General features: G+C 40.5%; 1 protein-coding gene across 3 annotated transcripts; it reads right to left on the bottom strand.

The window, feature by feature from the left end:
- Positions 1–820: 820 nt before the first annotated feature.
- DIO2 (iodothyronine deiodinase 2) lies at positions 821–13,109 on the bottom strand (the record flags this gene model as incomplete). 3 transcript variants are annotated; one of them, XM_084288037.1, is made up of 2 exons in its annotated part: positions 12,643–13,109; positions 821–1,438 (listed from the first exon to the last, which is right to left on the bottom strand). In XM_084288037.1, exons 1-2 carry the CDS (start codon positions 12,862–12,864, stop codon positions 821–823), a joined length of 840 nt encoding a protein of 279 aa, XP_084144163.1. In that variant the 5' UTR covers positions 12,865–13,109. The 3 variants fall into 3 exon arrangements, with proteins under 3 accessions (XP_084144163.1, XP_084144164.1, XP_084144165.1); XM_084288038.1 differs by having other exon boundaries at positions 866–1,438; XM_084288039.1 differs by having other exon boundaries at positions 1,248–1,438; positions 12,720–13,109.
- Positions 13,110–14,997: the final 1,888 nt, after the last annotated feature.

Genomic DNA, 14,997 nt, shown 5'->3' with positions numbered 1-14,997 from the left:
TGATACCACTTCTAAATGGTTCTCACTGTGTTGTTACAAATAGTCCAAGTTTTTCAGTTTTTGAAGTGGATCGTATAGGGTTTATTTGATCACCTTTCTCTTTTTTGGTACGACTTCAAAGATTTTAACATTTTTCTTGGCAGGCACAGGCCTACCTACTGGATGCAAATATGTAGATGGAATTACATAGTTAATATGCTGTGCAGAGGTGTCCATAGAGAGTACAAATACCAGCATACAATGTTTCATCTTGATCTGAGCAGCCATCTGCATGCATGATGCATTGAATGGTGGTTCCTGTAGCCTCTGAACAAGAAAATCTCTACCAGGAGGGAAGGCTTGCCACACTCGACTGCATTTCTATGCAAAGTAATTGCAAGCCCCTGGCTCCTCCAAAGTTGCTTGCATTGGCCACAGGAGGGTAAAGAAGAGTTTCTGATGAAATGCACGGTATTGCCTTTCCATAGATTGTCTTCCAGGCAGCAGAGCTTCCAGCTCACCCCAGGGCCGACACTTCATGAGATGGATTCTTCTGGGAGACAGCTCTTTCTTATCTCACCACTCTTCCTGCTCAACTGCAGCACCTTTTCGTAGGAGCCTCTTCACCTGTCCCATAGGGAGCGCAAGAGTGGGATATTTTTCTTCATACAATAATGTTTCTGTGGAGTTAGTTCTTTATTTTTTTTTAGTTTTCTTTTCCTAGTTAATGTTCATTTGACCTTTTTATCAAATGTGTTCTCCTGCAATCATCTGAAAAACCTTATTCAAACTAGCATGTTTTCATTTGTGTTTTGTTTTTGTTTTTCCCTTTTACATCACCTTAAAGGGACACACCTGTTGACGCATCTTCTTTCAGAAATGGATTTCATCTTTTGCTGAAGTTTTGTTCCAACCAAAGCCGAACCTCCTGCAGATTGTAGAAAAAGGGGCCTTTGCCTCCTAGATAGGCAATTTTTTGTCTCTGCACAATGCATACTCGCTCAAATGAAACCCCATAGGCCACATTGGCATTATTGTCCATGCAGTCAGCCACCACCTGACACTGAGGTGGCAAGGAGAAGCGCTCTAGGAGTTGGTGAGCAGCTGCGCATCGATCTTCCTGGTTTCTGTGTTTCTTAACTTCAAATGAAGAAGGAGAGATTCCAGGGGCAGCCCAGCCATCTGATGGGTGAGCCTCATCAATGTAGACCAACAGAAAGTCAGCCACACCAGAGAACTCTTCCACCAGCTTGCTGAAGGCCGACAGCTGGCTTGTGAATGGTGGTCAGGTAGCTGAACCAAAGTTGACCACCAGTGGCCGCTCAGAGTCGGCAAAATCCAGAAGGTGGCATTTGGTTCCACACTTGCCACCAACATTCTTCCAGCTGCTACTGCTGCCATCGCTGCCCTTGGCTATGTGGATTACACTGGAGTTTGGGGCTTCTCCTCCCAATTTGACCTGACAGCAGAACAAATGAAAATATAGCAAGTTAGTGTGACTTGCTTGTCCAGTATCCTTTATGATTACTGTATTCAAATCAATAGTTACCTGTTCAAATACAAACTGCCCACATAGACACTAGCATTGGGATTCCAGATAGAGCAAATCATCAATAACAGTAGCCTCAAAAAGTTCATCCTGTCCAACCCCACTCACAGAGCAGGGAAATGTGGCCTTCCTGATAGGTATACTACAGCATTAGGGTTACAAAAGTGGTTCCAAAACCTGTCTTATCCTGTCTACCACACATGTAGTCCTGTCAGCCTTATGTATTTGCAGACTCTAAATTGCTTTCAGGCAGACTACTTTCCATTTCTTCTCTCTTTTATTTATTTATTTATTTTTTTCTGTGACAGTTACTTCCTATGTCTCATAAGCTACACCTGTTTATGCACTCCAGATGTTTGCTTTTCCTAAAACATCATAACTGTTTTGGTAAACTATAGGCCAGGACTAGGAGTTGATGAGGAGTTAGCTACTGAGCAGTTATAATGCCTAAGTCCTATTTTCAGCCTTTCTAGTTGTTCCGCATCATGGCTTTGTGTACTTCACCAGTCCAAGCTGAATCTGTCACTTTGCACTTGGCCAGCATCTCACATTTCCAAGCTATTTTTCCAATTTTTCAAAATCATTCTGCATTGTATTCCTGACCTTCAAAACACATGCAGTGCCTCTCAATTGTGAGAGGTTTGCAGATTCCATGTATATATTCTCTTCCATTCTGCAGTCCAGTGATGAAAATACTCAAGTACTAAACACAAGAGAGACCCCTGCAGACAGCCACTCAGTACATCATTCTGTGGACCATTGATGACTGTGCTCCTCAAAGCGTTTTCTAACCACTTTGCTGTACTTTGATTAGAGTGACACATTTCCTTCCAATGGAATTCTTCTCTGTAAGACTGAGAGAAAAGCAGCAAAAAAAGAAGAAACTTTATAAGATAGCTGAAGTATGATGAAATAAAAGTTAACTGTTCTCAGATCTAATCCCTGGATCTAACTCAGATCCAACAGGCAATTATGGAAAAGTCATTTTGCTTGACTGTTTCAATTTCCCTTCCTACAGAATGAAGGCAGAATATATACATCTCACAGAGGGGACTGCCAGAATAAGGTGGAGCCTGCAGAGGGCTCCAAGGTCCTTAGCTGATAACTGCTATAGAACCACAAAATATTACTACATAAGACAATTAGTTTTAATGAGCTCTGCCACAGCAATTCCTATGTATCTGCCTTTAACATCAAGCTCTAGTAGAACTATGCAATTATCCCTTTATATTTCTCAAACTCTTTCTCTCTCTGTCTCCTGTCTATTTGATTATGTTCAGAAGTGTTGCTTTGATGGACACATACAGGGCCAAATTCTGAATTCCTTCATATTTCATCCATTTCTTTCTCAAGCTACACTACAAATGAAGTCAATAGAAGTGAACAATTAATTATAACCATGTAAAATGTGAATAAATTACTGATTTGGGGGTGAATTTTTAATCTACATTTCATGCTAGGGTATTCTGATTAGTCAGATACAGTAAGAAGATATATTAATAGCTGTATAGTTAACTGATGCGATTGCTGCTGCACACATTTCTAGAGACAAGTATATTGTATATGTTGGATCTTCCACTTCCCCCCAGAAACCTGACTGCCCTGAACAAATCTATAGTTATCATCACTCAGCATTATTTCATCAGAATGTCCATAGAAACGGAGTCTAACTAAAGTAGATTTTGTAAGACCCTCTCCTTAAAGATGCCAGATTTCAGACTTGCATGAGAAGGTCTCACAGCATGTTGACACAGGACATAAACATAATTTCAGCTATTTTCTGTTGGGCACATTGAGACAAAACATGGTGTCCTTCACTCAGAGAACAGCAAGAGAGAGAACCACAGAAAGACCAACAGAGACCCATGAATCTCTCCAGGCTGAGCACACAGTGATGGCATCACTGAAAGCAACAAAGCTGTAATGACAGGCAAGGGGAGCAAGTGCTGCCCCAGGAAACCACCACCTTCCATGGCCCCTGTAAACCTGCATCTGCAGCATGTGTTATCTGCTAGAGCTCTGGTAACAGTTCAAAAAAAAAAAAAAAAATGAAAGACAGAAAGGAAGAAAGAGAGAGAGAAAGAGGAGGGAGGAAGGGAGGAAAGAAAAGCCTCATGCTCATTTACCTTTGAAAGGAAGCAAAGTTTGAAATAACTGAGGTCAGGATCTGCTGGGAGTGTGGTCTTTCCATTGAACTCAAGGAAGGAAAAATACTGAATCCTTGTTATTGAGAAGAAATTACGTCTCGCTAGAGAGGCAGGCTCAGAGCCTCAGGGTATAATGTTTGTCCATGTTACAAGATATTCAACTTGTATCATTTAAGAGGTGCTGCTGCATGCCACCTACTCCTTTACAGGTAGCAGGTACTCTTCTGCAGAGCTGTTGAACATCTCATTTTTGTCTGCCATTCTATGCAGTAAGACAGGAAAAGCAGAAGTAAGGTAAAGGTCCAGATATGAGCAAGAAACACAGAGGTCATGATCATCTGTAGCTGATATAATCATCCTGAGGGCTGCATTTAATCCAAAACTAGCTAGACAACTCCAGAGATTTAAATTGGTAACTTGCAAAAAAAGGCACATCCCAAAAAACCCAACACCTGCACATCTGCACAAACACTAGGTGTCGTCCCCCCCCCCCCCCGTCCTCGCCCTCCCCCCCAGAAAGCTTAACTGTTCTTGCACTACCAAGTGATTGCTTTTTTAGAGCTGAGTTGCCCAAAATATGTCTTTTGGGCAAAGCCTGACATGTAAGCATCTGTGCTGCACCCACTCACTGGATGAATAATGGACCTCAGTATTTAGGAGCGTGTGCTCAACCAGTCAAGGAAAAGAAGTAATCGCATGTGATTTATCTCATAAATCACAATTAAGCAACACGCTTCGGATTCCTGATATTTGCTGGCACTGTTGAGAGAAGAAAAATAAAGGTAAAAAGGACAGAACTAAAAAAATAAGAACAATGAACAGGAGTTGCTCAGGTGACAAGAAACGTCTGAGCAGCTGCTCCCCTGACATTTCTGGCTTTATTTAACAGCAGTATTATGCCTGAAAATACTCTAACCAACAATAAAATCTTTAATTGTGAAACCACAGTCTGCTTCTTGAACATCTTTATGCAGAAAGAGGCTAAATATCCTAACTTCCTCATTACCAACTCTTTCCTCGGATCTACCAAATGTTTCTTTTCCTAAGCAAGTTTGCAAACCCTGAAAGAACAGACTAACAAATGCACTCCCATTGAACACCAGCATGAGAATGCCTTTCAAGTACTATTTTAACACTGATACCAATGGGGGCAACGCATTTCACTATTCTCCAATGACGCAAGTTTGTATTCTCTTGTACTTCTTATTGACCAAAAAACGGATGGATTTAAGAAATAAAGTACAACTACGTCCAATGTCACCTTATAGCAGTTTCTCTTTATTTCCCACAGCCACAAAGTAAGTCTCATGGCCGCAGGTTACCTATCACGTTAATTTTTGTCTCTAGGAGTGCTTGCGTTGTATTTTTTTTTCCCTCTTAATGAGACATCCTTGCCAAGAGGGCATTCACAAGGCATTTTCTGCTCTTGCAGAGGAGTAATTAGGTCGGTGCCTTGTTCCATGCCAGTGTCAGGCACTCCAAAAAGCCGCCCTGCCCAGTCGTTAATGCTTAAACATAAGCAGCGGCATCTCTACTAATTGGTCTTGATGAAGCGCTGACGTTCCCAAAGGGACTCTTTATTTCACCAGGCTCGGGAACCGATTGACACAGGATGACAATATCATCTTTGCTGATCATCTGCATTGTGGGCCTTGGCTGTCTTCTTTGTTGTTATTTATTGAAAGAAAAAATAGCTCTTGGAAAAGAAAATCAACACACACAAACACACACACAAAAAAATGCATTCAGCCAAACCACTTTTGAAATCTTACACAAAGGCAGGCAAAATATATGTTCTGAGAAACAAACCAGCAGAATTTCCCTCACACGCAATCCAGTATTTCTATAATCACGTACTTGTGTGTGTGTGGAGATTTGTGTGTTCAGCCGCCAGCCTTCTGGGCAGCTGGCTGAGGTGGAAACCAAACAAGGTAGTCCAACCACGTGTGCGAGCCAGCCCAGCCATCAGCAAGAGCAAGAGCCAGCCTGGCAATAAAGCACCAGCTTGCATCGTTTGAGTGAATTCTGCGTCAGCTTGACAGCCTTGGTACTGCATCTCCTCCTCTGAGTCTGCACACAGAGCAAAAAGGGAGCAGGGCTGCTGATGTTTTAGCATGCAGACTGCAAAACGGAGGAGACTCAGGAGTGGGAAAGAAAGCCCTATTCATAAACTACGGGCTAGAAATAGCGCATACTGCTAACTTTGTACATGCTACATGAGGATGAGGAAAAGTCCCATGGACAAAACATCGCCTTCTCATTTACCTTTTCTTTTTTGTTGCTTTGCTTTTATCAGGTTTAGCATAACCCTCCTGGCATCCAGTGCACTGAAATATAGCTTTTCATTCCCTGCATGAGAGATTTTCAAACAGTTTGGCAGACCCATCAGGCTGTGTCAACCCCCTAAAGAAAATAGGTGTTGCCAGACAATTAGCAGTCTGTGATATTAGCTATTTAAATGCAGACATGCTGTGATTGGGACTGGAGTCCAGCAGTTCATTATGAACTGAGTCCCTAGAGCTTTTTGCTCCTTTACAAATTCCATGCTTTTCTTTGATTTGATTCCATTCAGCTAAACATAGCCTGCAAACAGCCTGATATTTCTCATTGCTTCATCCAAATCATAATCAGACTCTGGCTACAGAATTGTACATATTATTATTTTTGTTTTCTCTTTTTATACGTCCCAGAGTTGTGCAGTGGATAAAAATTACAGGAAGCTCTTCTTAGGAGTAGTGTACAGGAATGGGAACTCTTCATTTATCATGTGGAGATGGCAGTTTGCTTTAAGAAACTCGAGTACCCGAATTGGAGGGCAGAGATTGGAATTTGTTAGAGTTCTTCCAGAGTCCAGTCTTTATTTAGGATCAGGTGTGTGAAGCTGAGGAAGGGAAGTGGGAGACAAATTAAAAGGTCACAGTCCAGATAAAAATAACTAGTCATATGCTGCCCTCTTTATTTAAAAACTGACAGTCCCACAAATGACCATGCAAGGCAGAAGGAAAATATAAAGGAGCCTTTTGCCTTGCACTCTTATAAAGAAAAAGGACAGTTTTAGTTCCTCTGATCTACAGGGAGCCTGTAGAAACATTTCTTATAGCTCATGATCCCCTAAAGATGGGAGCATGGCCTATGACATTGTGGCTTTTGGGACACCGTGACCTGCAGGACGCTGGCTACCCCCATGAACCCTACCTACAGATGCCAGAGGCCTTCACCAGTCTGTATTAACCACCAGATCCTGGGTAATGGACATTTGAGGCACACTTGAAAGTAGTCTGAAGGATTATTTATTCTTTTTCCTCAGCTTTAGTACTGTGTAAATTCACAGTGCTGTTTTGCTTTGTTTTGTTTGTTTTTTGTGTGTTTTTTGTTTTTTTTTTTTTTGGAGAGGCAGGGCTGGGATGCAAGGACTGGGTGCAATCCTTTTCCTGGATGGTACACATTAGCTAGTTTTCATGTGGCTATTACAGCCAAAGGAGGGTCTCACAAGGGTTTCATAAAAAGGTAAGCAGTCCTTTCCATCGGTTCAAGAGAGTTTTTTTCCTACATAAGAGTGAAAACAGAAGACTGCACAGAGAAAGTGCAGAAGAAATGTAAATCCTCAAAATGAAATGGGCATGTTGAGACCCCATCAAGAACTGGAGTCACGATATTATTTTTCCTACTCTTTGTCTGCCTTGAATGTTTGAACTGTAAGCTCCTTGGGAAAAACTGTCTGCTGCTCTTGTTTAGGACATTGCCTAGCACAATGGGTTCCTGATCTAGGTTGGTCCCCAGACAGTGCTATAACAAACATGATTATATATTAATAAAAATGACAATGTTTTAATAATAATGCCAATGACAAGCCCAAATCCTGTTGAATTTATGTTCCAAACACTGCAGGAAAGGTTTTAATTGTGGTTTTGTTTTTGGCTTTTTTTTCATTTCTTTCATGATTGTTTTTATTTGAAAATGTCAATGAAAACAATTCTGCTAACTCTGAACTTTGTAAAACCAATGAAAGCTTTTAATAACAGTCTAGCTCTAAATGTCTAGCTCTAAACCCTGAAACTATGTAGCATTCTCTCTGATCTTTAAAGGATGTCACCAAAAAGCAGAGAGATACTGGACAGACAAAGAGCAAGTAAAGCATGGTGGTTTTCTATTACCTTCATATGCTGCTTTGCGACAACATTGCATAGCACACACTTAACATCTCAAAAGATGAGAGTTTTCCTCTTCTGTGTGATGATTTTTACTTTTAAGTATAAATGTGCCTATTAGGCAGGCAGAAGTAGCCAAAGGCAAAACGAGTGTGCATCCTTGCAGTGTCAGGAAGATCTCACTGGGCATTACTGAACCACTCTACTTGCTGCTGAGCCCAGAAGTAAGCCCAGGCTCTTAAGCTGGGACCCTGTGCTGGACCTTCCCTCTCTGCTGGGCTTGTCATGCCAAAGCTTGCTGCTGTCCCATTACAAAGACAACCAAAAGCTGTAGAACTACATGCACACACCCATTACCATGCCCCTGTGGAAATTCCATCATCCTTCTGAGGACTGTAATGCACACGTAATGCACACATGTCTATGCACATGTGCTTTGTATGCCCACAGGTGGACTGCTCAGCATTTGGCTGCATCAGAAAGATGACATTGAAAAAAATACCTGGCATAGATCTTTCCCAAAGAAACACACTAGGTTGGAGAAGAGGGAGGATTTCCTCTAGGGTAGTCTTATAGATCTGTGCAGGGAGCCAGGAGCAGAAACTGTGCTGCCAAAACACAAAGCTCATATCTGGCACTGAAAATTGACAGATAAGGCCTTACCACTGGGTGCTGATATGGAAAAACATTTTTGTACCCATTTTAAAAGCATCTTAGGATAACAATTTCTCACCTTTGAAATCCTAGAAATTGGTCCCTGTACTAAATGAAGCATGGAGCTCACGGTGTGGGGGTGGGGGAGAATCTTTTCAAATGAAGTACAATACTTCTTCAAAACCTCTCTAGCTTTTTCACTTTTTCTCTGGATTTCTGCAAGATACATGACATGTTCAACATCCATGATGTGACGCTTCACCGCATTCATATAGAGGGCCTATATAGAGCATGCAGAAGGCATACTAATATCCTCCCCAAAATCTCTTTTGTTTATAATCTCTTATTGGTGGTGTCCATGCATTCAATCTACACATAAATGTGTGTTTATACAAATACAGAGAAATGAGAGTGGACTGACTCTTTAAAGAGCAAATTACGTATGCCTGTGTGTGTATTTTTGCATTTATACACATACATTTATATACATATATATAGACAGATACACACATGTGTATGTAACTGTATACATACAAAAACATATGAATGTGTAAATACCTACACACATATACATACATGCTTTGCTCTTCAGGAGTCAATCCACTTGTTTCTGTAGATAAACAGAGCACAGCAGTAAATTAGAAAAATAACACCTAAATAAAACAGTTGCACTCTTCCACTTATATAAAGTTATTGTAGCTTGTCTACTAGCTCTATTTATGTCTTATGACAATTAATCTGATCCTAAAGACTCCCTTGTTGAAGATTTGCTTGCCTCTTGGGAAAGAGTAGGAGGAAGATGTTCCTTACATTATAAATACGTTGCAGTGTAGACAATACCAACACTGAGTGTGACAGATAATGAACTCAAAGCTAAGGAAGTAAAAAGAAACATATTAATCTATGATAAAATTTACATATGAAAATAAACAAGATACCAGTCATTTTGATTCCAGTACAACAATAAAATGTGGAGAAAACAAATATAAAATCAGCCAATAAAAGAGAATACAGAAAGTACATACATCAGACTGTGCATTGCTTATCCACTGAGGATATTAAAATCTTCAACAGTTGCTAGGTAATCTTGCATATGAAATTAGTGCCTTAACAAAAGCAACACTTAGTAACAACAAAAAACAGAACAAAAGGAAGTTGAAATCTGGGTAAAATATTTAAAAAATTCTAGAAGGGAAAGTGCATCAGAATAACTTATTTCAAATATACTCTACTTTAGCTATTCCCAGATCATCTCTTGTACACGCTTGTCTTGCAATAAAATTCCCTTAATTCTGGAACTGTCTGTGTGCTGTCAAGGCAGAGCTCCTTTCTTAGGATAAATTCACATTTAATCTAGAACCTAGTATTTACCCAGTGAGTTTTTCTGGAATGGCTTCCAGTAAATTTTCCTGTGAATATAAATAGTACATGAAGTACTTTTATGTAAAACTCTGTGAAACGTACTAAAAAGAGTTCTGTGTAAGTGACAAAACATTGTACAACCAAGAATAGTTACTGCTCTGGATACAGTCTTCTGCTAACTGGCAAAGCTTCTGCTAAACTTTGGTCTGCCTCAACCATCTTCAATATTGGTATTCTAGCTGAAAAATGGTGATTATCTCATAAATGCTCCTAAATGGAATGAGCTTAAGCACCTGCCTAAGTACTTGACTAATACCTGACTTTATTTAGAAAACTGGAGAAATAAGCAATCACGGTTATGATATAGACTGCATTTTGTATCCTGATTCCATACAGTATTTTCATTTCCTACCTTCACTAACTGGCTAAGATTAAGATATGACAACTGGATGGTCCCATTTAGGAAAAGCTATTTTTGAGGAAAAGGATATTTTGTAGGACAACATTTAATACATTTCACTATTTTCTCATGCTCTTTAAACTCTTATGCTACAACAGTGTATATTTGATTGTTTTTTTCAATTCTACCAGTAGTTTTCCAGCTGAACAATTTTTTTCCCTCTTCCCTAATGAATCAGCAGAAGACTCTCCTCTACTGTCAATATAATGACTCTCCTCCTTCTGCTATTACTCCTCAGCTTACTTGTCATCTCTATAGTTTGATCTCTACATTTATCTACCTCTCTGACAATAACGGTTTTTCAATAATCTTCTAGCCTTATGGTCCACAATTCTATAAAGAAAAAAGCCAAATAATTGTTGGTCAATTACTTTTGTCTTGAGGTTGACGAGAATAGATTATTTCCCCTTTCTGTAACAAGGTGATAAAATCTGGTTATGTTTTTATGATTTTTTCTGCTGAGTCCACTGAGGCCCAGAATTTATTCTAAGGACTGTAGAGCTTAATTGACTTGGATAACCTAGATCATTTACTGGTGATAAGGAAGACACCTAAATTCAAGTTATGTGTTTCATTGCAAACACCAAAACTAACACAGAAACAGCCTACCTGTATCTTCTGCAGCTGATATCAACAGTACTGAAGGAAATGTAAAGTTTGACTTTAGAAAGTACAGAATGGCATGTACCTTCTTTATTTTAAATGATTTTATATTATCCAAGTAAAATAAGATTGAAGAAAATCCATGGATGAGTGGCTCCCTATAGCTCTATACCTTCTCTAGAACCTGGGCTGTATACAGGTTAAGATTTTGGGAAGCGGAAATCTGGCTGTTTCAGAGCTGTATTACTGACTTCCACTGGAGTCTTGACCAAGTCATGCATTAACTGTCCTGTCTTGCCTGGTCTGTAAAACTGGAACAATAACGTTCACTGGCCCATTTAACGAGGCCACTGAAAAATTTACTTAATGCCTGTGAAGAGACCAAAACCAGAAACTAAAAGGGTTAGGAGCATAGTGAGTTTCAGTATTCATCATTACTTCATTTGGGTAGCCAGCTGGCTGATTCCTAGGGTGGCAATAAGAGGTTGACCCATTTGGCAAAGACTACTGTTATTTATATTTGTCTTATACTGAAAATTAATGTCTCCGTGGCTTTGGTTTCAGGCTAAACAGCTTGTATTCCACATCACAAAGCCAGCAATCACCACCACCAGCTCTTCAGGTCTCTAGGTAAGAGCAAATTACAAAAGCCATTGAGGTGAGGTGAAAGGGAGGGGGGGGGGTAATGTGACACAAAAAGAAATATTTCAGAAGACACAGAGCTATCATTTGGATAGGATCCCTATGACTTCATGACATCACATGAGGTATGTTAAATTAGATGGTCTAAATAAGACAACACATTAACAGACTAAGCACTGTTTTGGAAGCCACAGGGCTCTGAATCCAGCTCTTCTACTTACTAACTGGGTGGCCTGTAAAAGAAATTTCATCTTTTGGGGTCCACCTTTTCAATCTATAAAAGGGAACTATAACTACCTCCTGAGACCTGGGTAGCACCACTGGGTAATGTTTGTACATAACTTAAAAGGAAAAAAAAAAAAAAAAAAAGTACATGTTGCATAACTGCTATTAGCATTATTAACTTAAATCACCAGGCAGCTGTCCCTCAGCTAGTCCAGTTCATTTTTAATCTCTGACATGTCCCTCTGTCACTGCTTTCATGAGGAAAAAAAGGCTCACTGTTTCACTCCATGCAGTTTTACTACTAGATGGATGCTTCCTCCAATCTAAAAATTATTATATGAGTAAGAGAAATTGCCAATGCAATGACAAAGGTTCATTTTTATCCTTTACGCTAATTAAAACAATTCTATCTGTGTCGCGTAGATAACATCTGCATATCTAGAGCTGTGTCTCAAGATGCAGGCTGCATAATCTCTGAGGATCTCAGGTGGAAAACAAACGACAACTTTAAGAGCAGTGAGAGCATCGTGTAATTATTGTTACACGAAGAGCCTGAAGTACTTTATGAACATGGTTATTCCTACCGGTGGGGAAACCGAGGCACGGCTGTAAAGTGGCTCGGCCGTGGCTACAACACAGAGTGCGAGTAATAGAGCAGAGCCGGCAGCTCTCCAGTCTCCCCAGCTCTTAGCCCCCCTCTCCCACCCAGCTGAGCTTGGAAGAGGAGACACCGCGCTGCGTACACGCTCATCCCCTTCCCTTCCTTCCTTTCCTTCCCTTCCCCTCCGCGGCGGCGCCACGGCCAGCCCCCAGCGCTCGCCCACCCGCCGGGGCCGTTCCGGGGCCGGGGCCGTGCCGGTGCCCGGCACCCACCTGCTTGTAGGCGTCCAGGAGGAAGCTGTTCCAGACGCAGCGCAGCCCCTCCGAGGTGAGCATCCTCCGCCACTCGCCGCGCGCAGCCTTGGAGCGGCTCAGGAACAGCACCATGTGCTTCAGGAGGATCACAGAGTCATAGAGCGCAAGGAAGAGGCAATTGGAGAAAAAGACCGGCAAGATCTGAAGCGTGATCAGCAAATCCACACTTAGCAGACCCATCTTCCCCGCTGCTTCTCTTCTGCCGGATGACTTCAGCTCCCTTTTTTGCCCTGTGCCCTCATTTAGAAAAGTAAAGTAAAAAGCATTTTAAAAGCCTCTTTGCCTCCTCTCTGTCTCTCTCTTTCTTTAAAACGAGCAGAGATGGTTAAACACGAGCAGGCTGGTTAAAAGCGTAACTGCATGATACTCATTCAACTCGGAGCTGCCTGTTTCTCAGAAAGTAAGAAGTTAACAGAAATTCTTCCCTTAACCAGGAGACTTTCTGATTTTGTTGAAGAGAGAGGCAGCTGTGTTTCCAGTTCCCTGAAGTTACAAAATTTAAGCTGAGATTGTTAATTGTTAACTTTCCTGCACTATCCCATTGTTTCTCAGCTATTTAAGCACTGAGCAGACCTCTCATTTCTGTGTCAGGAAAGCTAGCTACCAGGTGCAACAATACATTTTTTTAAAAAGGTTTATGTACATAAACTTTCTGTTCCTCCCTCCTTCCCTCCCTCCTTCTCTCTTTCCCTCCCTCCCTCTCTGTTCCTGCCTTCCTCCTCTCTCCCTCTCTCTTGCTATCTGCCTATGGTGCAAAGTGCTTTCCCCTCTGGAGTCCCAGCTTGCTTCCCTGAAGCCTTTTATACATTCCCTGGCTAATTGCTGCAATAGAGAAATGAAACCCTAATCTTAGTAAAGATCTTGACGTCAATGTAAAAGAGGGCTTTACTTTGGCCAGGACTGCAGTGAATAGAAAAGTGAAATTCTCAAAACTTTTTTTTTTTTTTTTTTTTTTTTTTAAGAGAGGAGAAAAAAGAGAGAGACAGCAAGGGTGGAACTTTGCTTTGCTTTGAAAAGGAAGAAGAAAAAAAAACAATACGCTTCTGACTGCTCTTAAGAAATGCTTTCAAATTTTGGAAAAGGTATTTTCATATGACGTGGAAGGTGACACAGCAACGCAGGCTTCTGTTGTGGATGTTTTTTTTCTCATGGCTGTTTTTTTTCTTTGCCCTTTTGTCTTTTCCGGGAAGGTGTGTGAGGTGATGCATCCCAAGAAAGGGCACATTTATGTACATTTTCCTCCCACCTCCTTTAGGTACAACGTGTATAGTGTTTAAATATCTTTTGTTGTCTTCTAGGTACTTAAATGTAAGTAAACACCCAGCACTGACTTCATTTACTGATGTGTAAGAGAAGAAGATAAGAAAGAGAGAGAAAGGAGCTTTTGAAGGACTTGGAGTTTTTAAGCTGAATTACTCTTCTTAAAAATAACATTACATCTTTAGATGTTGTTAATCAGTTGAACTTCAAGGACTGTAGTATTCCCCTATAATAACAATTTACATCCACTTGTCAAATAAGAACAAATAATTTTTGTTTAAAAGTTTATCTAAAAAAAAGTTTGCCCTGGCAGATCCGCATGTGCTTTAACAACCATAAGCCTTCCTTGCAGCCCCATGCTGAAGGTTTTTGTTCATTTACTTATCTTTTTCAGCTCACCCCCCCCCCCCAATTTCAGTCCTCTTTCCAGATGATTTTTTCTTCATAAAGACTTAAAAAAAATAAAAATAATAGTTAAAAAAAAGTTTTAGCTTGCTTAGTGTAAATATTTAATTTATTTCATGTTGCAGACATCCATAATTTTGTTTTTGAGTGGATGTCTTCCCTAGGTGCTCTCTCCACCAGGGGCATTTCATTCCCACAGGTGCCAGCATGATGTCTAACCTCTGTCATCCAACATCCCTGATGAGTAGTTCAAGTTTCCTTCATTAACATGTCTCTTAGTCTTTGTCAGTCATCACCATCCTTCTACTGCTAGCAACTGCAAAAGTTAAAACACCATCAATCTTCTCTATTCTTGGGTCTTTTACTTTCATATGTTGTAATATCACTTGGGCTACCACTACATAAGGATGCATACCTCTATGCACCCCATGTCTTGTCTTGGGTTCACCAAAGAAAAGTTTGTTTAGGAGGGACAGTACCAGGCATTTGCAAAAGATATCACCCAGACAGGATAACTTCCAGCAAGTGTTTACTCAGAAAAATAACTTTAAAAGGTTATGCACATTAAACCACTGACCTTTTGCATTACTAGCATAAACAAAAAAAGGAATTGAGTTTCTTTCTCAAACTATAACAACTTTTAAGTCA

Source organism: Netta rufina, assembly GCF_964035555.1.
Source record: "Netta rufina genome assembly, chromosome: 5".
In the NCBI taxonomy this organism is placed as follows: Eukaryota; Metazoa; Chordata; class Aves; order Anseriformes; family Anatidae; genus Netta; species Netta rufina.
This window is presented reverse-complemented; position numbering and strand designations above follow the sequence as displayed.